Here is a 27,555-nt window from a genome sequence, read left to right on the forward strand (position 1 = left end):
CCTTCCGGGGTTGATTGCCGGACAGTCCCTGTATAGGGGTTCGCTCTGGTGGTCTCCCTGGGGGAGTCCGGTGCGTGGCCCCGGGAATTCCCTCCGCTCCGTTTCGGGAAGGTATTTCGTGTGTTTGTTCTGCTGTGTTTGTTCTGCTGTGTATCTACCGTGGTTACATATCATAAACATCTTGTACCACAAACTCGTCTCTGGCTGTCATTGCCCTAACGCTATCGAAATCCTCAAAACATACAATAGTATTACAGGCTATTGGCTATTTAATGTATATAGTATGGGGTTTGTACTCAGTGAGGGTTTTGGTTCATATAATTTAGCATTGTATGTCAGATAATTAGCAGACTAGTCAGCCATTATCATGTAGAAAAAGTTGACTCATTTGTGTTCTTGGAGGGCTGGACGAAACTTCTAATGACTAAAGATGGTACACATTGATTCTCATAACTTGGTTTTTCAGCCACATCAATAATCCCTGGCTACTGGGTGGGAGCTACGAGAACCGCCTTTTACCTTATGTGATATAAAGAAATTCAAGAGGATCAGCTCACCCATCCATCAAGATTGATTGCAAAGGAAGTGTGTAGTGCTGTCAGCATATGGAATTGGAAAAAAATTCCAGCAAATCTTCATTAAAAAAAAAAAAAATCACTTTTTTTTTAGAAAATATTAAAAAATCGCAAGTCCAAGGAACAAAAAGTTACAGGCAAACGTGTTTCGGACTACTGTCGTTATGAGCGAGTATACTAGTTACTACTCGGTACTTGCCAAGTAGTACGGTATTCGGGCTACTCGTTACTCCGCGAGTATCCTTGTAATTACTCGTTAGTAACCCCACCCGGGTCCTTCTCTCCCTGGTGCTGCGCTCCCCACTGCCCTGTGCTTCGCTCCCCGCTCCCTGGTTTGTTGTCTGTGTTTCATTTTCAATAGAGGTGTTTTGACTGTGTCTTATTTTACTTTACTACAAGTGAAATAATAATGTCCGGTTTCAAGCGAAGCTGAACTTTATTAATTCAGGGCTTAATGTCACCTGGTAAAATTCTGGTAAGTCCTTAATACCGAGTTTGCACTAGGGCAATTGGGATGAGCCGGGATAAACGCCAGATATGGCGCATCTAAAGGATGCGCCAAATCTGAGGAGGCTGCCAGTTGCTATTCTTACCCTGGGGGGCAATAACAATGTGCTCCTGCCAGGGGGAGCATACCAACCCTCAGCTGTCTGTTTTATCATGGCTGACTATCAAAATTAGGGGAGACCCTCCGACGTTTTTTTAATTTATTTATTAATTTACACACTCCGCTGCACATGGAGTGGGCGGGGGATGCATTGCATATCACATTAGGTTTAATGTGATGCTCCGGAAGTAGAGGAACAGCACCGGGGACAGCAGCGGGGAGCCAGGTAAGACTTTACCAACGGCTTTCCCGTCCAATGCTTCCCTCCTCGCTGCCTCGCTCCTCCGCCTGGTGCTTCCCTCCCCGCTGCCCGGTGCATCTCTCCCCTGCCACCTCCCCGCCCGATCCTAAGTTAGGACTGGGGAGGGAGCGCAGCACCAGGGAGCGGGGAGTGAAGCACAGGGCAGCGGGGAGCGAAGCACAGGCAGCAGGGAGCAAAGCATAGGGCAAAAGGGAGCAAAGCACAGGGCAGCAGGGAGCAAAGCACCAGGGAGCGAAGGACCTGGGCGGGGAGCGTGCATCAGCTGATTGTTTAAAAAAGCTGGCGGCTTTTTACCGCCCGGCTTTTAAACAATCATGCATCCATTTCACCCTTTTACTCAGCTCCCAGACCGCTTTGTAGGGTCCAGCAGACAATTGCTCGCATTTCCCATTGACTTGCATTGGACTCGCTACTCGTAATGAGTACCCGAGTATTAGGACCTACTCGTTACGAGTATAGCGAGTCGAGTATTTCACTACTCGTTCATCCCTATCGTTAATGATTGCATTGCAGTGCAATGATTAAGGACAGCAGTCCGAAACACGCTAGCCTGTGACTTTTTGTTCCTTGGACTTGCAACTTTTAAACATTTTCTAAATAAAGTAATTTTTTATGAAGATTTCAAAGCTGGAATTTTTCTCTGCCTCTTACCTAATGGAATTTTCTTTTAATTAGCTGATCTTGTGTGAGGTCACTGTGACGGGGTATGAGGCACAGCAGTAAGGGACGCCAGGCCAAGGAACAATCCAAAGGGCTTTATTTGAACCACAAAGATAAAGCACCAAACATAAATATAGATCCTTAAAGTCTGCGAGGAGTCCACAACAAAACAAAAGATCCAGGGGCGTCTCCCGGTATTCCAACGCCAGGGAAAATAGGGCAATGGTCCTTTATGAGTTCCTTGAGTCCAACAGGGTGAACAACAAAACGCAATCCCACGTGGCCACTGATCTCCAGTCTGTAATAGTCCATACACAGGCTCTAGGATCCAGCCTCAGCAATAGATCCTAGTCCTTCTCCAGCCGAGATCCAATTAACTGACCTAACATGGGTCTCATTGTTCTTCTCTCCTAGGATCAACCTCTTAAGGTGGTGTCACACACAGCGACGACGACAACGACGTCGCTGCTACGTCACCATTTTCTGTGACGTAGCAGCGACGTCCCGTCGCTGTCGCTGTGTGTGACATCCAGCAACAACCTGGCCCCTGCTGTGATGTCGCCGGTCGTTGCTGAATGTCCAGCTTCATTTTTTGGTCGTCGCTCTCCCGCTGTGAAGCACACATTGCTGTGTGTGACAGCGAGAGAGCGACGAAATGAAGCGAGCAGGGAGCAGGAGCCGGCGTCTGGCAGCCTGCGGTAAGCTGTAACGAGGGTAAACATCGGGTAACCAAGGGAAGACCTTTCCCTGGTTACCCGATATTTACCTTCGTTACCAGCGTCCGCCGCTCACGCTGCCAGTGCCGGCTCCCTGCTCTCTGCACATGTAGCTGCAGTACACATCGAGTAATTAACCCGATGTGTACTGTAGCTAGGAGTGCAGGGAGCCAGCGCTAAGCAGTGTGCGTGGCTCCCTGCTCTCTGCACATGTAGCACAGCGATGCGTGTCGTTATGATCGCTGCTGCGTCTGCTGTGTTTGACAGCTAAGCAGCAATCATAACAGCGACTTACAAGGTCGCTGTTGCGTCACAGAAAATGGTGACGTAACAGCGATGTCGTTGTCGCTGTCGCTATGTGTGAACCCAGCTTTAGGTGGGCAGAAGAGTCCAACTCCGCCTGGACACTTGATACATGAATGGACTTTAGACTCCTGGCTCTGTCTTGTTTACCAAGTTGAATATTGGAGAAGTCCCATGCTGAGAAGAACAAACAATTCCCCACCAGTAGTACATACAGGACAGTCAAGGAGAGACAGACTATTACAACATGAGCACTGGCGGGGGAGGGACATTCTGTTACAGTCACACATACAGTGGTGTAAAAAAGTGTTTACCCTCTTCCTGAGTTTTAATTCTTTTGCTTGTTTGTCACACTTAAATGTATCAGGATCACCAAACAAATTTTAATATTATGAGAGGAAAAAGAAAAATTTCCAGCAACTTCATCCCAAACATTATTTTCTTAAAATTTGTAAGTTTAATTCATAGTATTAAAAACAAACATACATGTTAAAAACATGAACAGCTGTTCATGTTTTTAACATGTATGTTTGTTTTTAATACTATGAATTCAACATACAAGTTTTAAGAAAATAATTTTTGGGACGAAGTTGCTGGAATTTTTAATTTTTTTTTTCCTCTCATGGATTTTCACTTTTGAACGAGAAGATTTACTGTCCGTGCACCGCCCTGGAACAATGATCCACGTCAAGATTGAACAGGTGAGCTGATCTGATTCTTCTTACTGCAAATTTTAATATTAGACAAAGATAACACAAGTAAACACAAAATGCAGTTTATAAATGAAGGTGTTTATTATTAAGGGAAAAAGAAATCCAAACCCACAGGGCCCTGTGTGAAAAAGTGATTGCACCCGTCCCCCTTAAAACATAAATTAAATGTGGTTTATCACATCATTGGGAATATGAGTTAAATTTAATTAGCCACACCCAAGCCTAATTATTGCCAAACATGTTCTCAATCAAGAAATCACTTAAATATGACCTGCCTGACAAAGAAAAGTAGACTAAAAGATCCTCAATAGCTAGACATCATGCCATGATCCAAAGAAATTCAGGAACAAATGAGAAACAAAATAATTGAAATGTATCAGTCTGGAACAGGTTTTAAAACCATTTTTGAAGCTTTGGAACTCCAGCAAACCACTGTGAGAACATTATCCACAAATGGCGACAATATGGACCAGTGGTGAACCTTCCCAGGAGTGGCCAGCCAACCAAAATTACCTCAAGAGCGCAGCCGACTTATCAAAGAGGTCACAAAAGACCCCACAACAACATCCATAGAACTACAGGCCTCACTTGCCTCAGCTAAGTTCAGTGTTCATGACTCCACCATTAGAAAAAGACTGAACAAAAATGGCCTGCATTGCAAAGTTCCAAGACAAAAACCATTGCTGAGCAAAAAGAACATAAAGGCTTGTCTCAGTTTTGCCAGAAAACATCTTGATGGTCCCCAACATTTTGGCAGAATACTTTGTGGACAAGAGAAAAGTTGAACTTTTTGTAAAGCCCCCTTTACACGCAACGACATCACTAACGAGATGTCGTTGGGGTCACCGATTTCGTGACGCACATCCGGCCTCGTTAGCGACGTCATTGCGTGTGACACGTACGAGCGATCGCTAACGATCAAAAATACTCACCTAATCGTTGATCGTTGACACGTCGTTCATTTCCATAAAATTGTTACTGGTTCGGGACGCAGGTTGTTCGTCGTTCCTGAAGCAGCACATATCGCTAAGTGTGACACCCCAGGAAGGACGAACAACACCGTACCTGCGTCCTCCGGCAACGAGGTGGGCGTGACTTTCATGCGGCTGCTCTCCGCCCCTATTGGATGCCTGCCGTGTGACGTTGCTGTGCCGCTGCACGAACCACCCCCTTAGAAAAGAGGTTGTTCGCTGGCCACAGCGACGTCGCTAGGAAGGTAAGTACGTGTGACGGGTGCTAGCAATATTGTGCGCCACGGGCAGCGATTTGCCTGTGACGCACAAACGACGGGGGTGGGTGCTTCCATGAGCAACATTGCTAGCGATGTTGCTGCGTGTAAAGCAGCCTTTAGGCTATGTTCACACTTCCGCTATTTTGTATCAGTTGCAATTCGCTGCTGTTAGAAACAACGCCATCCGTTTGGCGGAAGGCGTTGTTTCCCATAGACTTGTATGAGCGGCGGATTGCGACTTATGCACTCGCGTTGCATCTGCTGCGCGGAGCATCAGTTATGTAGTCACTGAGCGTCGGGCAGGAGCATTGCGACATGTAACATTTTTCTCAGCAGTGGGCCGCTGTTTTAGTATTGCGCATGCGCAGATCGAGCATTAGTTAAGTTCTGCAGCACTGGTAAAGAAAAATCTCTCTCTCTCTCTCTCCCTCCATGGCCTAGAGAAAGGAAAACATTTACAACGCAACGCATTGTTTCACATACATCAGTCGCACCCCAATACCCGACGCTTGCATCTAATCAGTTACACAACGCATTGTAATTGATGCAAACGAATGGAAATGTGAACTTAGCCTAAGGTGTATGTCCCATTACATATGGCGTAAAAGTAACACAGCATTTTGGAAAAGGAATATTATTCCAACAGTAAAATATGGTGGTGGTAGTGCGATGTTGTGGGGCTATTATGCTGCTTCAAGACCTGGAAGACTTGAAAATGGAACCATGAATTCTGCTGTCTACCATAAAATCCTTAAGGAGAAGGACGATGACCTCAAGTTGAAGCGCACTTGGTTTATGTAGTAGGACAATGACTCAAAGCGCAATAGAAAGTCCACCTCTGAATAGCTTAAGAAAAACAAAATTAAGACTTTGGAATGGCCTAGTCAAAGCCCTTCCTTAATCCAATGCTGTGGAATGATCCCAAAAAGGCTGTTCATGCTCAGAAACCCTCCAGTGTGACTAAATTACAACACTTCTGCAAAAATGAGTGGGCCAAAATTCCTCAAGAGCGTTGTAAAAGACTCATTGTAAACACTTGATTGTAGTTGTTGCTGCTAAGGGTGGCCTAACCAGGTATAATGTTTAGGAACAATCACTTTTTCACACTGGGTCCTGTAGGTTTGGATTATAATATATTATATATAATATTATAATAATTAAAACCTTCAATTACTTTGTTCCTGAATTTTTTTGGATTGCGGCAAGACGTCTAGCCTTTGAGGATCTTTTGGTCTACTTCACTTTGTAAGGCAGGTCTTATTTAAGTGATTTCTTGATTGACTATATGTGTGGCAGTAATTAGGCCAGGGTGTGGCTAAGGAACTTTAACTCAGATTCCCAAAGATGTGATATACCACAGTTAATTTATGTTTTAAAGGTGGGGGGCAATCACTTTTTCACCCAAGGCCCTGTAGGTTTGAATTTCTTTTTACTGTAATAATAAAGACCTTAATTAATAAACTGCATTTTGTATTTACTTGTGACATCTTTGTCTATTTAAATTTGTTTGGTGATCTGAAACATTTAAGTGTGACAAACATGCAAAAGAATAAGAAATCAGGAAGGGAGCAAACACTTTTTCACCCCACTGTAAGGTACGTTGCAATGACGACGTCACTCCAGGTCGTCTAATCAAAATAAAAGCCGCAGATGCTGTCAAGTAAAAGGCAGTTCTTATGGATTCTGTCCAGAGGCCTAAGATTACTAATATTGTCGATGGACCGGGTCATGTAATTTGATTCTCTCAAACTGTACTAATGAATATTCATGAGAAGCATTTTAAATTAAGATCTAAGATGCCTTTTTCTTTGTTCTTTTTAGCTTCTGTTTCAGCCCTTTCTCCAGAATTAGAACATGCAAGACCTCAGAGTACCGGGGAGGAAGAACTTCAGCTGCAGCTTGCTTTAGCTATGAGTAAGGAAGAATCTGAAAAGGTACAATATAAGCTTGAGCTTCCAAACTTTCTTCTGTTATAATCATGCATTATTATTAGCCATTGTTATTACATTGCTGTTGAATGAGTTGACCGCACAATTTTTATTAAATGAAAAAACAAACATTCCTTCTGCATTATATCCCCCATCACTCCATCCCTGATTCACAGTGAACTTCTTTCCTATGGGAGATTAGGCATAAGGGAGAAAGAAAACTTTGATCACTGTATTGAAGTGACAGTAGGGAGTCACAGCTATGGAGCCATTCTACCTAACAGTTTCAGGGGGCCTATCACTAGAAAGATACTATTTTGTTTTTTTACTTTATACCCACTGATTCTCTGAGAATTTTTTTTTTTAATCTGCTATACAGTTCCAGAGATATGGGCTTTTTATTTAGAGCTCATTTTTATGTGTTTTACCTATGTGATGTGATATGGCCCACAGGTTAATAATGTAGAGTAGCCTAAAGAGTAAGACACATCCCCAGAGAACCCTGTGAGCATCATCAAACTGTTACAGAACAAAAATTAGCACTCATTAAATAAAAAGGCAGACAGTACTCAGGGAACGTCATAGACTATGTTTTGACTGGAAAATTTAACCCCGCGCTTTACAGTTACTCTCCAAAAAATCTGCCTCCATTAAAGTCAGCTGTGATTGGTTGCTATAGGAACAAAAGATATTCATAGTATAAGAAGCTTATGTGTGCGGTAATATGATATCGGTGGGGAGAAGGATAGAGAGAGACAGAAAGAGACAGACAAATAGACATAGGCACAGAAAGAGTAAAGGCCCCGTCACACAGAGCGACATTACTAGCAATATCGATAGCGATGGCACCCGCCCCCGTTGTTTGTGCGTCACGGGCGATTTACTGCCCGTGGCGCACAATATCGTCAGGCGCCATCACACAGACTTACCTGCCTAACGACGTTGCTGTTGCCGGAGAACCGCCTCCTTTCTAAGGGGACGGTTCGTGCGGCGTCACAGCGGCGTCACTAAGCGGCCGCCCAATAGAAGCGGAGGGGCGGAGATGAGCGGTCATAACATCCCGCCCACCTCCTTCATTCCTCATTGCCGGTGGATGCAGGTAAGGAGATGTTTGTTGTTCCCGAGGTGTCACATGTAGTGATGTGTGCTGCCTCGGGAACGACGAAGAACCTGCGTCCTCAACAATCAATGATTTTTTGAAAATGAACGACGTGTCAACAATCAACGATAAGGTGAGTATTTTTGATCGTTAACTGACGTTCGTTGGTGTCACACGCAACGACGTCGCTAACAATGCCGGATGTGCATTACGGAATCCGTGACCATGGCGATATATCGTTAGATGCATTGTTGCGTGTAACGGGGCCTTAAGAGGCAGACGGGGAAAGAGACAGACAGACAGAGACAAACAGGGAAAGAGACAGAGACTGACAGAAACAGACAGAGGCAGACAGGTAAAGAGACAGAGAGACATAGGCACAGAGTAAGAGGCAGACCGGGAAAGAGACAGAGACAGACAGGGAAAGAGACAGAGAGAGAGAGAGAGACAGACAGTCAAAGAGACAGCGGCAGACAGGCACAGACAGGGAAAGAGACAGACAGGGAAAGAGCCAGACAGAGAGAGACAGAGACAGGGGAAGAGACGAGACAAATGGGGAAAGAGACAGGGAACGAGACAGAGACAGACAGGGAAAGAGACAGAGACAGACGGGAAAAGAGACAGAGACAGATGGGAAAAGAGACAGAGACAGACGGGAAAAGAGACAGAGACAGACGGGGAAAGAGACAGAAAGAGACAGCCAGGGAAAGAATGAGAGAGATAGAGACAGACAGAGAGACAGACAAAGACAGGCGGGGAAAGAAACAGACCGGGAAAGAAACACACCGGGAAAGAAACAGACCTGAGAAAAAGACAGACCTGAGAAAGAGACAGACCTGAGAAAGAATCAGGGAAGGTCTGTCTCATCTGTAAAGTGGTGCTCAGGAGGAAGAAAAACACTAGTAATAGAAAAATAACTTCGGCACTCAAAACGGGACAAGAAAAAGTAGAATCCAGATGCTTTTTGCTCAGTATTAATATTTATTCTTATTTTGATTATTGCTCACAAAATTATGTCCATCAGGGATAATAGTGTTAATAAACAGTATCAATGTTTGGACAGAATCTGTCTTTTTCAAAAGACTGTCAGTAAAGACAAGTGAAATGCAGAGAAAAAACAATTGAATACATAAATGACTCGTTGAAAAGCGAAAGCGCTATATCCAGGGATTAAAAGAATAGGTGAAACACCTTGTGAATTACAATACCAGAAGTAACATCCAGAATATGACGTTACTGGTTGATGCAGATGCTATACCTGAGAAAGAGACAGACCTAGGAAAGAGACATACCTGGGAAAGAGACAGACGGGGAAAGAGACATAGAGACAGACGGCCAAAGAGACAGACAGCTAAAGAGACAGACGGCCAAAGAGACAGATGGGCAAAGAGACAGATGGGCAAAGAGGCAGACAGAGAGAGACAGAGATAGAGAGAGACAGACACACACAGAGATAGCGACAGACACACACAAACAGAGATAGAGTCAGAGAGACTGATACAGAGACAGAGAGACATAGACACAGAGATATAGACACAAACAGACACACAGAGACAGTCAGAGACAGGCAGGGAAAGAGACAGACAAAGACAGACAGACAGAGCGAGACTGGTAGAGAGACACCTCACCTCCCCTGCTTGTCTCCATCCAGCTTCTCCAGGGCATGTGGCTCTGCAGGCCTCGCTGCATGATGGATGTCACTTTAAAAGACCTAGCCGCGCACAGTGCACACTCACTGCCGTATATACACTGTGTGCAGAATTATTAGGTAAATGAGTATTTTGATCACATGATAATTTTTATACATGTTGTCCTACTCCAAGCTGTATAGGCTTGAGAGCCAACTATCAATTAAGTAAATCAGTTGATGTGCATCTCTGTAATGAGGAGGGGTGTGGTGTAATGACATCAAAACCCTATATAAGGTGTGCTTAATTATTAGGCAACTTCCTTTCCTTTGGCAAAATGGGTCAGAAGAAAGATTTGACGGACTCTGAAAAGTCCAAAATTGTGAGATGTCTTGCAGAGGATGCAGCAGTCTTGAAATTGCCAAACTTTTGAAGCATGATCATCGAAAAATCAAGCGTTTTATGGCAAATAGCCAACAGGGTCGCAAGAAGCGTGTAGGGCAAAAAAGACGCAAAATAACTGCCCATGAATTGAGGAAAATCAAGCGTGAATCTGCCAAGATGCCATTTGCCACCAGTTTGGCCATATTTCAGAGCTGCAATGTTACTGGAGTATTAAAAAGCACAATGTGTGCCATACTCAGGGACATGGTCAAGGTAAGGAAGGCTGAAAAATGACCACCTTTGAACAAGAAACATAAGATAAAACGTCAAGACTGGGCCAAGAAATATCTTAAGACTGATTTTTCAAAGGTTTTATGGACTGATGAAATGAAAGTGATGCGGGTGTCACACGGGACGATCTATCGTGCAATCGCATGAGCAATTGCACCTGCCCCCGTCATTTGTGCGTCACGGGCAATTAGTTGCCTGTGGCGCACAAAGTCGTTAAACCCCCGTCACACGTACTTACCTGCTGAGCGACGTCGCTGTGGGCGGTGAACATCCACTTCCTGAAGGGGGAGGGACGTTCAGTGCCACAGCGACGTCACACAGCAGCCGGCCAATAGAAGCGGAGGGGCGGAGATGAGTGGGACGTAACATCCCGCCCACCTTCTTCCTTCCGCATAGCAGGTAAGCTGTGTTCATCGTTCCCGGGGTGTCACACGGAGCAATGTGTGCTTCCCCGGGTACGATGAACAACCGGCACAGAGAAGAAGAAACGACTTTTTGAAAATGAGCGACATGTCAACGAGCAACGATAAGGTGAGTATTTTTTGCTAGTTCACCGTCGCTCGTAGCTGTCACATGCTACGATATATCAAACGATGCCGGGGATGTGCGTCACTTACGATGTGACCCCACCGACATATCGCACGATATATTGTCTCGTGTGATGCCCGCATGACTCTTGATGGGCCAGAGGCTGGATCAGTAAAGGGCAGAGAGCTCCACTCCTACTCGGATGCCAGCAAGGTGGAGGTGGGGTACTGGTATGAGCTGGTATCATCAAAGATGAACTTGTGGGACCTTTTCGGGTTGAGGTTGGAGTGAAGCTCAACTCCCAGACCTACTGCCAGTTTCTGGAAGATGACTTCTTCAAGCAGTGGTACAAAAAGATATTGGTAGCGTTAAAAAAAAAACATGATTTTCATGCAGGACACTGCTCCATCACATGCATCCAACTACTCCACAGCGTGGCTGGCCAGTAAAGGTCTAAAAGATGAAAAAATATTGACATGGCCCCCTTGTTCACCTGATCTGAACCCCATAGAGAACATGTGGTCCCTCATAAAATATGAGATCTACAGGGAGGGAAAACAGTACACGTCTCGGAACAGTGTCTGGGAGGCTGTGGTGGCTGTTGCACGCAATGTTATCGTAAACAGATCAAGTAACTGACAGACTCTATGGATGGTAGGCTATTGAGTGTCATCATAAAGAAAGGTGGCTATATTGGTCACTAACTTTTTGGGGTTTTGTTTTTGCATGTCAGAAGTGTTTATTTCTAAATTTTGTGCAGTTATATTGATTTACCTGGAGAAAATAAACAAGTGAGATGGGAATATATTTGGTTTTTATTAAGTTTCCTAATAATTCTGCACAATAATAGTTACCTGCAGAAACAGATATCCTCCTAAGATAGCCAAATCTAAAAAAAAAACCACTCCAACTTCCAAAAATATTAAGCTTTGATATTTATGAGTCTTTTGGGTTGATTGAGAACATAGTTGTTGATAAATAATAAAAAAAAAACCTCTAAAATACAACTTGCCTAATAATTCTGCACACAGTGTACATCACAAAAGAGGCTGGGGGCTACAGTATATATATCTCAGGAGTAGCTGGGGGCTACAGTATGTATATATATATATATATATATATATATATATATATATATATATATATATATATCTATCACAGGAGGGCCTGAGGGTTACAGAATATACATCACAAGAGAGACTGGGGGATACAGTATATACATGACAGCAGGGGCTGGGGGATACAGTATATACATCACAGTGGAGGCTGGGGGATACAGTATATACATCACATGGGAGTCTAGGGGCTACAGTACATACACATCACAGGGGAGGCTGGAGGCTACAATATGTGCATCACAGGAGGGGCTGGGGGCATAAACATAACTGGGGGGAATACACATTGCTGAGGGGCATACACATTACTGGGGGGTTTACACATTACTGGGAGGCTGAGAGGCTTACAAGTTACTGGGAGGCATACTGCTCTGGGGGTGGCTCATACAGGTCGGGGGCCCATACTTTACTGAAAAGTGGCTCAATCTGGTCTGGGAGACCATACTGCTCTGGGTGGGTGACTCAAACAGGTCTGGGGAAGCATACTGCTCTGGGGGGGGGTTCATACAGGTCTGAGGGCCCATACTGCTTTAGGTGGGTAGCTTATGTAGCTCTGGGGCTGCATACTGCTCTGGGGGGGGTGGCTCATACTTGTCTGGGGGCCCATACAGCTAGGGGGAATGAGGAGAAGGTGCCCATACAGTTTACAGCTCTGTGTCTGCTTCCTGGTGATGCTGCGCTGCTGCTCCTCTCTCTCTTCATCTGTGGGATAGGAGTGAACTGCATGCTAGCTCCTCCCACAGATGAACCTTTATGCACAGGCACACAGCATAGCTGAACACTGTAGGAAAACGTGCAGGGCTGGCAGCCAGGAACTTGCAGCTGGCAGCCTGAGAACTGCGGTATCCAGTACTTGGCCCATGGACTGCAGAACTGATCAATGCCACTGACACCGGCGAGTGGGCCCCCACAGCGTTCCAGGGCCCCGCCATTTGCCCGTGTCTGCCATGTGCTGATGCTGACCCTGTTCACAATAGCAGCGGGAATAAAAGCAAAAATCTAGTAAATTTTGACCTGGTGAGCGGCCCTCTTTGAGTTGGCTGGATTGACAGCCCACAGGCTGGTTACATCATGTCAAGAATATCACGTTTATTAAATCCATTAAAATAATTTATCCCAATCTAAAACACTGGGATCATACCCAATTGTTCAAGTCATTAACAAAAAGTCGAGAAGTGCATATAGCATGTGAGGTCCTGAATAGGGCAGTGGGCAAGGGGCGTGCAAAACCAATTGTGATTTAATTATTTCAAGGTATCACGATATTTGGGATAAGGGACCTGATGTTCCCTAATATTTATCCCTTCCTAGCAACGGAGGTTAAATTCACCTTAATGTTTTGGGTGCCCCCGTTCCTCGGCGGCTAGCCCTATTTGTCCCTGTCAGTATTCCTGACATAAACCACCACCAGTACAGTGTGCTGTAATAATTATGTAGTCATGTGTCATAAGTCATAATTGAAGGACCCTAATCCCATGTAGATGTTTAAGATTAGCAATCCCCAGTTATACAGATCACTATCTGACTATGATAATTGGGGGGTACATGAAGTGAGGGTCCTAGCTTAAGATATTGATAGGCCTGAATGTCCCAGTACTTATCTGCCAGGACTGGTGTTGATCCCTTGGGACTGCAGCGTAAATGCATGCGTTCTCAGCACAATCTATGTAGATTGTGCATAATCCATCCGCACGTTGCTTTTATGAATGCAGTGATTTGGATGCTAAAATTTTGACCCAAATCCGTGCGTTCATAAAATGAGCATGTCAATTAATTTGTGCGCTATGGATGAGGCTCCCACTCTGTCTATGGTGGGGGCAGCAGCCATAGCGCATGAAATCAGCTTTTTTTGTACAGAAAAGCTGCATCCATTATGCAGTGTTTCTGCAGCGATTTGATGCGCACATGTGCTGTGAAATCGCTGCAGAATATTCAGCAGTTACGTGCGCATGAGTCCTAAAGCTGATGTCGTTGATGATGATTTTATCTGGCCAAAAGCAGGTTGGGAGCAGGAGGCATCATCGTCTGCAGAATAGACCGCAGTTTGTGAAGCATGCAGCACAGTGGAAGTGGCAGTTGTTTTACTCCGGAACTCAGGCTTTATTCCACTAGGTAACACCGAGGATTTAAAAAAATTCAGTTTCCCCAGGGGGAAATGGTTCAGACACCATGTACCAGCACAGCATCAGAAGGTACTCCCAACTGCTTTTTTTTTTAAAAATTGGTAGGATTTGCAACACTGCATAACATGCCAAGGAGTTAGGCTGTGTCCGCACTTTGCATTTTTACCTGCGTTTCAGCAGCGTTTTGAACTGCAGCGTTTTCATGCCAAAAGGCATGCGTTTTGATTTTCAAGCAAAGTCTATGGGAAATGGGGATTTCTTGTGCGCACAATGCTGTTAAAAACACAGCGTTTAATTTGCATATTTTTGGGCAAAAACTCAGCGTTTAAAGAAGCAGCATGTAAATTGTTTTTGCCATTTTGGCTGCATTTTGCTAACATTGAAGTCAATGAGAAGTTGCAAAACGCAAGCAACATCAAAATTCTTGCCTTTTACATGCTTTTTTGAAGTTGAAAACATGCGTTTTGGACCAATTAATTGCATGCGTTTTTGGCAAAATATTAATGGCATGATATGTCCCTTTACACACACACATAGTCCGACAATTATTTTCGCGTTTTTGTGGTCAAAACCAACTTTGGCAAAAAAACATTTCTGCCAGAGGATGCGTTTAGAACGACAACTACCTCGACGCAAAGTGCGCACATAGCCTTAAAAAACATTCTGATTTCGTAATGGGCCATGTGTAACACACCATGGAGCACAGCATCAATAAAGAACACAAATAGAGACTGCCTGACCAATTGTTATAGACAGTGTACCCTTGTACAGCCTTGCCTAGTGTAGCTTGGAAACCCAATTGTGAGATGTCTTGCAGAGGGATGCAGCAGTCTTGAAATTGCCAAACCTTTGAAGCGTGATCACCGAGCAATCAAGCGTTTCATGGCAAATAGTCAACAGGGTCGCAAGAAGCGTGTTGGGCAAAAAAGGCACAAAATAATTGCTCATGAATTAAGGAAAATCAAGCATGAAACTGCCAAGATGCCATTTGCCACCAGTTTGGCCATAGTTATATACTGGAGTATCAAAAAACAAAAGGTGTGCCAAACTCGGGGACATGGCCAAGGTAAGGAAGGCTGAAAAACGACCACCTTTGAACAAGAAACATAAGATAAAATGTCAAGACTGGGCCAAGAAATATCTTAAGACTGATTTTTCAAAGGTATTATGAAATGAGAGTGACTCTTGATGGGCCAGATGGATGGGCCACAGGCTGGATCAGTAAAGGGCAGAGAGCTCCACTCCAACTCAGACGCCAGCAAGGTGGAGGTGGGGTACTGGTATGGGCTGGTATTATCAAAGATGAACTTGTGTGACCTTTTCGGGTTGAGGTTGGAGTGAAGCTCAACTCCCAGACCTACTGCCAGTTTCTGGAAGACAACTTCTTCAAGCAGGGGTACAGGAAGAAGTCGGTATCGTTCAAGAAAAACATGATTTTCATGCAGGTACAATGCTCCATCACATGCATCCAACTACTCCTCAGCGTGGCTGGCCAGTAAAAATAATGACATGGCCCCCTTGTTCACCTGATCTGAACCCCATCGAGAACCTGTGGTCCCTCATAAAATGTGAGATCTGCAGAGAGGGAAAACAGTACACCTCTCGGAACAGTGTCTGGGAGGCTGTGGTGGCTGCTGCACGCAATGTTGATCGTAAACAGATCAAGCAACTGACAGAATCTATGGATGGTAGGCTGTTGAGTGTCATTTTAAAGAAAAGTGGCTATATTGGTCACTAACTTTTTTGGGTTTTGTTTTTGCATGTCAGAAATGTTTATTTCTAAATTTTGTGCAGTTACATTGGTTTACCTGGTGAAAATAAACAAGTGAGATGGGAATATATTTGGTTTTTATTAAGTTGGCTAATAATTCTGCCCAGTAATAGTTACCTGCAAAAACAGATATCCTCCTAAGATAGCCAAATTTAAAAAAAACCTACTCCGACATCCAAAAATATTAAGCTTTGATATTTATGAGTCTTTTGGGTTGATTGAGAACATAGTTGTTGATCAATAATAAAAAAAATCCTCTAAAATACAACTTGCCTAATAATTTTGCACACGGTGTATATATTCCAAAATTGTATAAAAAGAGGTCAGCTTGCCACACAAAATACAAGCCCTCACACAGCTCCATCGATGTAAAAATCAAAAAGTTACAGTAGCAGACCATGACAGCTATATTTTTGCAGGTGTTTTTGAACAGTAGAACAATGTGCCATAACTCCAGAATCTGCTAAATCTTCCTGAAGGTCTTTTGCAGTCATGCAGGGGTTCTGATTTGCCTCTATAGCAAATCCTACAAGCAGCTCTCAGAGAAATTTTGCTGTAAAAAAGCTACACGTCAATTTTATACTCTTACACCAGTTGGACACTGACTACATAGCATCAAAGTGTCATAGGTTGTCTCATGAAAAGATAATAAAATATTTACAAAAATGCGAGGTGTGTAATCGTTTTTGTGAGATACTGTATAACATTTCTGCTATCCCTGGAGTTCAAAAAACCCTAACATGTGATAAGGCTACATAAGGCTGAATAAAGGTTGATGGAGGCCATGGGGCCAAAGTGCCTACTGGTACAGTATCATACTAAGACATGTGGAGCCATGATGGTCAGTATGGTGAATGTGCCCCTGTGCTGTTCCTCCTTTTATCATTTAGTTCTGCTTCAATCCTCACTTTGATATTCAACCTTTATGAACACATACCAAACATTTAGAGTAATGTTAGTATTTTTTTTGCTATATGATTGTATATCCTGTGTTATTAAATGTTATAATATATTTAATTGATGTTTTCCTTCTGAATAAAGAAAGTTCCCTCAGCCCCAGAAGAAGAAGAAATACAGCTGCAAGCGGCTCTGAATCAAAGTAAAGAAGAATATGAAAAGGTATGTAATTTATACAGCCTGTAAGTTGCCTCCGGTCATAACAAACATTTGCACATACCATAGGCTCCTATCACACAAGAACATTATCCGTGCTTTGTTTTTAACAAACACACATGGATGACATCAGATATCCGGATAGTCCATAGGGGCTGTGTTAATTGTTTAGGGCGTAATTTCAGTGTATAGAATGTATAGTATTGTACGTAAGAAGATTAGATGTCATTGAGTCAGATCATGACCACACTGAGCAGGAGAAGACTTCTACAAAACTCCTCAAATTCATCTTGTTTTAAAATTTCCATATTTTATCATCATGTATTTGGTGCAGTTTTGGTGCAGTTTGTTTTTTACCAGGAGATGCATATATGGTGCAGAAATGTTTCCGCCCAAATACTCAATGTGCACACATTGCCTAATATGGTAATCTGGCATTGAGATCAATCACTTCACCCAAGGTCACAGTTGGGTACAGCCCAGAGGTGAGATGACCTGATGTGAACTCATTGAACTCAGTGATCTCACCTCAGGTAAAGTCATTGAACTCAATATTAGATTACCAGATTAGACAATGTATTGAGTGTACTGAGTATTTCATTGCAGACATTTCTGCCCCAAACCTGCATCTCCTGGCAAAAAAAAACGCACCAAAACCACATGCTTTTTGATGTGGTTTTGGTGTTTTATTATTTGCCAGATGCTGCAGATGTGACGCAGCAATGCCTGCAACCAAATACTCAATGTGCACACATTGCCTAATCCCATAATTTGGATAACATGCACAGCTGGGGTCTGCAGCCCGTAGCGGTCTGCTTTATCTGTGCTGGGTGTCAATATACAGGGAACCCTATGTAATTTTTTTCCAATTATATATTTATTTTTACACTACACAACCAATCACAGATGCTGGCACACACTGGCAGTCTGACTGCAACCAATCAAAGATGCTGTCACAGAGGGTGGGCGGGGAAAGCAGTGAATATGCATGAGAGCTAATGAGCGAACCTGAAAGTAGTGTGACAGCCACACAGGAGAGTCGGCAAGTATAATTCTCCTGCTTTACAGCCCCCTAGCCCTTACTAACACCATTTTACAGCAGACATTCGGGTTCCCATAGACTTATATGGGGTCCTGCATCCGAGCCTATGTTCGGGTTCAAGTCTGGTTCTGACCCGGACTTTTTTTTGAGTCAGCCTAGACCCTGCGGATTCGTCATCTCTAATTTTCTGTAATTACTATTTTCTTTACCATCCATTTTTTAATGAGACTATCTCATGGGCATTAATGGGTGTGATTTATACTAGCTAGCCCCTGCACAAGATTGGGCACAAAAAGCTAATGGCTTCCATGATTACTATTTTTTTCATTATTCTCAGTTTTGAAAAAAAATAAGGATGTTCTGGGTGTTAGATGACATCAATTTCCCTGATATGCCCCTGCAGAGATTGCAAAGGATTGTTGGGTTTGTTACCCACAGTTCGTTACCATCGGCAGCCTTGTTAACCATGTGTGGCACTCATTTTGCTATTAATCTATTTATGTTAAAAAGCTTCACAGGGTATTGGACATAATCCAAGGAAACCTCGGAATGTCCTACATATCTTTACATGGAAATTGGAGGATTGGAGTATTTTTGATGCTTTGTGAATTCTCTGCGAATCACATTTTTTGAAAAATTGGTGAAATTGTCAAATTCAAGTTTTAAAGATTTGCTCTTCTCTATTGTACACCTATTTTAAGCTACAGAGCTGTGTTATATAATAGGTCCCAAATGTTCTTCAGTATTGCAGCTGACAATAATTCACAAAGTATTACAAAATATATATAGGTACATTTATATAAAAAGGATGCTCCAGCCACATACATTTAATATGTCTGAATAGATGATAATTGTTTGTGGCTATAAAAGCCCAATAGTTTATTCAAACTTTACACTTTCACCTGCCTGGAAAATTAAGGTAAGTCATGTCCGAATTCCAAAAACCATAAATACAGTCATGTTTGCGAAAATGTCCATTAGAATACATTATAAGCGGGTCCTAGGTCTATGTGCATCATACTATTTGAATATAACCATGTCCTATTTTATTTAGGAACAGCAGACTAAACAGGGTGAAATATCGTTGATTCAGAGAGCTTTACTAGACACGCAGTTGACAGGGGACAAAGATCAGACGGAAACTGTGAAGAAAAATGAGGTAATAAAACCTGGCTTTAAACTGGATCATATTCACTATATATTGGGATTTATGGTGGACCTGTTATCAACCTATTATCTACTATAGTGAATGTTGGTATTCCCCATGAACTAACCATTCTGGAGCATATCTTCTTACAGCTCAGTTCCTCCTGAATTATGAATACATTGACAACTTGGTGTTCTTTTAGACAAAAGGGAGTGTCCCTACACAGTCCTCACTGATTGGATAATGTCAATCTCTGTGGGTAAAATATATCTTTGTACCGTGTTAGCCAGTAGAGATAAAAAAAATTAATCTCTGTGGGGACACATTACAAGCTGGTAACACCAATTTATTTGTACATTTCTAGGAGGAGTAACAGAAGAATGTAAGGTGGAAGGCTATAAAAAACTGGCATGGAGTCTTAACCGGCTTCTTAGGATCCCAATCACTTTGTTCGGCATCACACATAACACTTTCAGTAACAAGTCCACCACCGGTTAAAACCGTAACAACTTTACTGCAATACTGTATATTGTACAGCTTTCACTTCTTAAAGGCGTTTTTTATACTAAGATTTTCCACAGTCATTTCCTTCTTTACAGAACCCGATTCTTCAGCTACAGCCACAAGGAGAGATTTATCCTTTCCTTCCTGATTCAAACATTAAGCATGATGGTGGATCTGACGGCTTGGCTCTTTAACAACTGAAGGACTCCTTCTGACTGGGCTTCCACTGTGATAGTGACCCCACAGGCCACCTGTCTGTAACACAGCTGCCGGCCTAAGAAAGGGATGCTCTCCTCCTTTTCTCTCTCTTTACTGGAATTACGCTCATTAGCTGAGGGGGCTCACACTTCAGTCTCCTTTACTCCTTCTTCCTTCTGTCTTCTCTCTATGCCTGAATCCTCCACACCACCTGACTCCACTCTGCTATATCTAACCCTGCAGGTCCTTTCTTTGCTTGTCACTACTCCCTTTCTGCCTGAAACAGGAAGCTTCTTTTCCTATATCTCCTCTGTGCTGGGGACTGTCCTCCTCCTTTTAACCCATGCCAGCCTGTCACTCCCTTACATTCCCTTACACTGTGGGACCAGGGACCCAGTGACATCTAGTAGCGGCCGGTCAAATTACACAGGAAAAGCACACAAAATCATTACTCTAAAATGTATACATTCAGATCATAGCATTTTCACTTAAACCATAAGCTCTTCAGGGGTCTGCAGGTCACTGGACACCCTCTTACACTTTCTTTCATGAATGATACAGTTATATACTGAAACAGTCATAACAGGAGAGATGACATGTCTCCTTTAAAAAAGCACTGCTATGAACTTTTTTGTTTTCTTTAAATCTTATACTGTATGTGCATGCAAGATTCAAAGAAGTCGATCCAGCACGGTGCATTTAATTAAAAATAAAAGTCCTTTATTGAAAAACCATTAAAAAGTCCATTATGCCATGCTAGGAGGACGCGTTTCGGACGGGTTGTCCTTACTCAGTCAACAACCCGTCCGAAACGCGTCCTCCTAGCATGGCATAATGGACTTTTTAATGGTTTTTCAATAAAGGACTTTTATTTTTAATTAAATGCACCGTGCTGGATCGACTTCTTTGAATCTTGGATACTAAGGGAGCAGGCTGACTCCAAATGGATCCCTGCATGGTGAAATGATGGTCTTCTAAAACAAAGAGGTGAACTGGACACACCCTTGTATATGTATGTGCATGCAGTTTACTGTGTGTTTGATAATATACTCACCTACTGATATCTTCTCCATTATACAGTGCCATTCCGGTCCTCTTCTGAGGGTCGTTTAGACTATCTGGCTCACTCTATGCTTCTTGAGATGGAAGTCTCTTTTATAATGTAAGTCTATAGATCCTTGTTCTGTGCCTCCATAGACTTACATTGTAAAAACCACTTCTGGTTCACACAAAGTGCAGTGTGAGCCGAAGCGTCTAAAGAGCGGTGATGTCACTGAGAAAAGGAGCAGAGCAGTGCTGTATAACAGCAAAGACAACAGTAGGCGAGTATTCACTGTGTGCACAGTTATTAGGCAATTACTATTATTAATGAGACATTTTTTATTGAACAACTACAGTGTTGTCAGTCAATCCAAAAGGTTCATAAACCTTAAACCTGATTAGTTAAGAAAGTAAAAGTGAGGGTTTTGTCTTTCTTAGGAGAATATCTATGTGTGCGGAATTATGGTCAACTATTAGTGTGCAGAATTATTTTGCAACTAAATGAAAAATATAGATTTTCGCATCTCAATTGTTTATTTCATCTGGTAGAACCTAACAACTCAAAATGTAAAAAAATACATGAAATACATGTCTAACATTAAAAAAAAAAAAAAAAGATCAGTGACCAATATTTTCAATATTACCAATCTTTCTTTTCAATAACAGTCATAAGCCTTCCATCCATGGAGTCTGTCATTTTCTTGATCTGTTGACGATCAACTTTTTGGGCAACCACAGCCTCCCAGACACTGTTCAGAGGGGTGACTGTTTTTCTTCACTGTAATTCTCCCATTTTAGAAGGGTCCACAAGTTCTCAATAGGGTTTAGGTCAAGTGAGGAATAGGCCATGTCATCATTCTTTTGTCTTTAAGGCCTTTACTGGCAGCCAAGTGTTACTGGCAGCCAAGTGTTTTATTAATATGGCAGTAGGTTTAGGAGTTTATTTTGGATCCTAAAAAGGTCCAACTAGCTCAGCTTTAATAATACCGGCCCATAACAGTATCTCACCTCCACCTTGCTGGTGTCTGAGTTGAAATGGAGGTCTCTTCCCATCACTGATCCAGCCACAGGTCCATCCATCTGTTCCATCAAGAGTCACTCTCATCTCATCAGTGTATAAAGCCTTCAGATATCTCTTGGTCCAGGTTTTCACATTTTACATTCTGTGTCCTTAGTTATAGTCGGTTTTCAGCCTTCCTTCCCTCCCCCATGTCTCTGAGTAATAAGCACCTTGTACTTCTGGGCACTCCAGGGAAGTTGCAGTTCTGGAATATGACCCTCTTGACTATTGACAAAACTTTTGATTCCATTATCCCCAATAACTTTGGAATGTTAAGAGTGCACATCTTTCAAGAAGACTTTTATAATTTTTGACTTTTCAGAGTCAGTTAAATCTCTTTGTTGTCCGCAGGCGCAAAAACGGCCAGTAATCTTCCTAATAATTCTGCACACCTTGATAAAGTGTGTTAATATCTTTAGGCCTCACCCTCTTTCATTACACAAATACACATCACCTTCTTCATCCAATCATTCAAGTTTACACCGTGTGCATACTTATTAGGCAAGTTGTATTTTAGAGGATTTTTTTTATTATTGATCAACAACTATGTTCCCAATCAACCTAAAAGACTCATAATATCAAAACTTAATATTTTTGGAAGTTGGAGTGTTTTTTTTTTAGATTTGGCTATCTTAGGAGGATATCTGTTTGTGCAGGTAACTTTTACTGTGCAGAATTATTAGGAAACTTAATAAAAAACAAAAAATCAAATATATTCCCATCTCACTTGTTTATTTTCACCAGGTAAACCAATGTAACTGCACAAAATTTAGAAATAAACATTTCTGACATGCGAAAACAAAACCCCAAAAAATTAGTGAACAATATAGCCACCTTTCTTTATGATGACACTCAACAGCCTACCATCCATCGATTCTGTCAGTTGCTTGATCTGTTTACGATCAACATTGCATGCAGCAGCCACCACAGCCTCCCAGACACTGTTCAGATAGGTGTACTGTTTTCCTTCCCTTTAAATCTCACATTTTATGAGAGACCACAGGTTCTCTATGGGGTTCAGATCAGGTAAACAAGGGGGCCATGTCATTATTTTTTCATCTTTTAGACCTTTTCTGGCCAGTCACGCTGTGGAGTAGTTAGATGCATGTGATGCAGCATTGTCCTACATGAAAATCATGTTTTTCTTGAACGATACTGACTTCCTCCTGTACCACTGCTTGAAGAAGTTGTCTTCCAGAAACTGGCAGTAGGTCTGGCAGTTGAGCTTCACTCCATCCTCAACCCGAAAAGGTCCCACAAGTTCATCTTTGATGATACCAGCCCATACCAGTACCCCACCTCCACCTTGCTGGCGTCTGAGTCGGAGTGGAGCTCTCTGCCATTTACCGATCCAGCCTCTGGCCCATCCATCTGGCCCATCAAGAGTCACTCTCATTTCATCAGTCCATAAAACCTTTGAAAAAACAGTCTTAAGATATTTCTTGGCCCAGTCTTGACGTTTTATCTTATGTTTCTTGTTCAAAGTTGGTAGTTTTTCAGCCTTCTTTACCTTGGCCATGTCCCTAACTATGACACACCTTGTGCTTTTTGATACTCCAGTAACGTTGCAGTTCTGAAATATGGCCAAACTAGTGGCAAATGGCATCTTGGCACCTTCACGCTTCATTTTCCTCAAATCATGGGCAGTTATTTTGCGCCTTTTTTGCCCAACACGCTTCTTGCGACCCTGTTGGCTATTTGCCATGAAACGCTTGATTGTTCGGTGATCATGCTTCAAAGGTTTGGCAATTTCAAGACTACTGCATCCCTCTGCAAGACATCTCACAATTTTGGACTTTTTAGAGCCCGTCAAATCTCACTTCTGACCCATTTTGCCAAAGGAAGGAAGTTGTCTAATAATTAAGTGTGACACCCTGGCCTATCAGGTCATCACAGGGTATTGTGCACTCTGCCCTTCTGCATGATATCCATCTCCTCCTTGGTTATGGGTCCCTGACCTTTGGTGTTGCTAAGAACCAGCCAATCGAAATCCTAGGAAAACTCTGCACCACACCCACCAGACACACCAATGGGTAGCCTGAAGGGAATAGGGTCACACACTTGGGGGGTTGGTTAGGGAGGATAAGGCGTGTCAGGAGCAACTGAGTTGAGTGGTGACTCTCGTGAGGGGAGGTCACAAGTCGGTTGGAGGAGGTCAGGAGCTGGGCTACTTGCTAGCACTAGGTGGCAGACGTTGGTCTGGGCCTGGTAGGAGCTGGAACCCCGGTCGCAGAGGATCGTGTCAAGGGGCACGGAACTGCCAAGGAGGGCAGCCGGCGGACTTGAGCCATCTCCGGGCAGGGGCCAGGGCACGACGGGGTACGTGGACCCTAGGCCGGGAAGTAGCTTCAAGCGTCCTGATAATTCACCCGACGAGGATGGACCCTTCAAGATCCGTTCTCCACCTGCTCCAAAATCGGGGTACTAGCGCAACGAGGGGGATAGGACTTTCCCAATATACAGTCCAGAGAATCACAAGCGTGAACCCTGAGAGCAAGTTCACTCCGTTAGCCATACGGGTGAGCAGGACCCGACTAGTTCTATACTACAGGGGCCAACCAGTAAAGAAGGTGCCAAGGGAAAGGTCACAGGCTAACAAGCATCACAATCGGGCATGGGATCTAGGCGTGCTCCCTCCCTGCTGCAGCAGTGCTCAGAATTTTGGTTTACATTTTGTCGGCGCTATTGGAATGAGTGAGTACGCAGTGACCCTTTCCTCCCCAACGGTATCCCCTCACTACCATCACTGAGCTCCAGGGCATTATCCCCCTACTCACGGATAGGAGTCTGGTCTGGAGACCCCTCGAGCCACCGCGGATCTGGATCCGAGCAGTCTTGGCTGCTAACACTGGGGCTGTACATAAGCACGCCTTAACAAGGGTGTTGATGTCATTACACCACACCCCTCCTCATTACAGAGATGCACATCACCTCATTTACTTAAATGGTAGTTGTCTCTCATGTCTATACAGCTTGGAGTAGGAACACATGTATAAAAAGTTTCATGTGATCAAAATACCCATTTGCCTAATAATTCTGCACACAGGTTATGTAGCTTGGAGTTGAATAATCTACATAAAAATGATGATATGGTCAAATTACTAACTTACCTAATAATTGTGCAACACTATAATAACAAACACACACACACACACACACACACACACACACACACACACACACACTACACTACATTGCATACACATACACACAGATCTATAGAAAAACATCTAATGGGAAGCTTCTTTAAAGGCATTGCCTCATCTTCTTAAAGGGAATCTGTCAGCCTTTTGTGGTTTTTTTAGTTATTAATATGGGCATAGAGGTGAAATTAACCATACCTGTATGTCTCCTGTATAATAGAACGTTTTGTAAAAAATGTTTTTATATCTTCTGTCTTCCGGACTATGGGGCGTGTACTGCCCAGAAGATAAGCCAGTTTTCGTCTTCATTATCCCCAGTTTTAACTCTTTTTCTCTTTAGTATGTGCCTGTGATGTCAGAAGCGTGGCCAGAAATCCTGCGCATGCGCATTCTGCATGCCATCACTCCCCTTGTACTTTTTCGCCCTTTCGTGGTCACAGTCTTTAGTTTTGATGTGCGCAAGCATTGGGAAGTCACTGCTACTTCACAGTACAAGGAGCTCAACGCTTACAGGCTCTTTGATATACAGTAAGTGATCCTTTGAAGCTGACTGGATTAATGGATCCCGGCAGCTTCAGTGCCCCTACTCTCTGACGATGCAAAGAGCCCTCTGTTCGCAAGATTGGAGAAACGTACAGTTCAGACCAGTGGCACAACCATGATGCTGGTCTGAAATGTTAGTCATCAGGGCACCATCATGAAGTAAGAAGGAACCTGGGAGGCAGAGGAGCAGTATGCTCCTAAATATACATCTTGAGACACCCCCTTTAAGTAAGCTTTTAAATAATTATGTTTGGGATACATTGTCCTCATGAGAGAAAGTGCCCCTGATAATAATACCACTCAAAACCATTTGCATTGTTTCTAAAATGCATTCTTGAGATAATTCAGTTACATTAGGCTCTGTATGGTTAAATACTGAATTAGAGGAGCTTTACTGCTGCTCGCTCTTCTTGATGTACAGGTACTGGCATATGACTAGTCTGATTTGTTTTCAATCCAGTAATGACCATGATATTTCTGACTAATGGAAAGATTTACAGCCAAATACCTAATCCCTGCCGTGTACTGCGGTGACCTTATAAAACACAAAGAATCTGACTTTTAGAAATTGTAAAGGGCTAACAACATAGTTTGTGACTATTTCAGGTCAATTTTCTGTATGAAGTGGGATGTTATGGGAATATCATTTAACTTCGTGTAAACTTATGACGGATACGTTTTTTATTATTAACATCAAAAGGACTTTATTTGCAAGATTTCATATGTGGCGAGGTTTAGCCAGATACAACAGTTGTATCCAACTCATGGCTCTCCAGGTTCCAGCTGTAGCTAAGCTACAAAAGCAGCCTGTAGGAGCAATCTGCCAGCTGTAGTTTTGTAAAATGAACCGCGTCTAACTTCAGTTATAAAATGTTTTAGTTTTTTAATTTTATGCAGCAGTAAAAAAGTTTGTTGTGTAAAGGAAATCATCAGCAAGTAGATGAGCTTGCTGATGGTTTCAGGACAATGGCGTATGGTCCTGCACGGTCCTGCACGGGCTGCTTGTTTTTATGGCTTGGTAACACATCACTACCCGTACAGATCTGCTCATAGCAATGTATAACCAAAACCCATCATACTTATCAACATATAATATAAATGCAAATACTATGTATACATATACAACACAATATGCAAAGAAGAATCCAGCATGCACATCCAAGTACGATAAAAATAAATCTTTATTAAATATCCATTAAAAAGGAGGGGTGACAAGGATCACATCCCGGGCATAAAAATCCCCATGGAGATAGAGACTATACAGATGGTACGCGTTAAGCTCGAAATATATTTTCGAAATATATTACCAAGCGCATAGAATGATGGTAGCATCTTCTTTTTCAATACAGAGCAGTACATCTGTGAATTCATGATCCCATCAATACAATGTAGCTCCCCGACACCAGCAACACTCATGCAGCCTCACATAGGGACACTGCCACCACCATCTTTCCTTTAGGTATCGTGCATTTTTCTATACTCATTTTCCTAAATGTATAGTGCCTACAGTGCAACATGGTGGTGGCAGTGTCCTTATGTGCAGTACCGACCCCAGACGAAGGTCTCCAAAACGGCCATCGGGCTGCTGGCTGCTTCCCTGCCGTTCTTGTTTGCCCTCTCAGCAATACACCCTACTTGAGGTATCTTGCCTCTGGCTTTGGTCTTTTTGCTAGCAATCATTGTTCATTTTCAATAGCCATTGCTGCATATCTTTCTAACTAGCAGCATTATATGTTATATATCACTATTGCTAGCCACATAATATAATCTTTGGTCATATTTATTCAGTGATATTTAGACACTGGTTGATGGTATCAATAGTGTGAGAGG

The 27,555-nt window shown here is 42.9% G+C and overlaps 1 protein-coding gene across 2 annotated transcripts in view; it reads left to right on the forward strand.

The window, feature by feature from the left end:
• Window positions 1–27,555, forward strand: part of EPN3 (epsin 3) — a 114,028-nt gene that overhangs the window by 60,191 nt on the left and 26,282 nt on the right. For both annotated transcript variants that reach the window (XM_075347508.1, XM_075347507.1), the window contains exons 3-5: window positions 6,889–7,001; window positions 16,976–17,053; window positions 19,144–19,248. In XM_075347508.1, coding sequence (XP_075203623.1) covers window positions 6,889–7,001; window positions 16,976–17,053; window positions 19,144–19,248 — 296 coding nt within the window. The remainder of the gene's footprint in view (window positions 1–6,888; window positions 7,002–16,975; window positions 17,054–19,143; window positions 19,249–27,555) is intronic.

Source organism: Anomaloglossus baeobatrachus, chromosome 5, assembly GCF_048569485.1.
Source record: "Anomaloglossus baeobatrachus isolate aAnoBae1 chromosome 5, aAnoBae1.hap1, whole genome shotgun sequence".
NCBI classification, from domain to species: Eukaryota; Metazoa; Chordata; class Amphibia; order Anura; family Aromobatidae; genus Anomaloglossus; species Anomaloglossus baeobatrachus.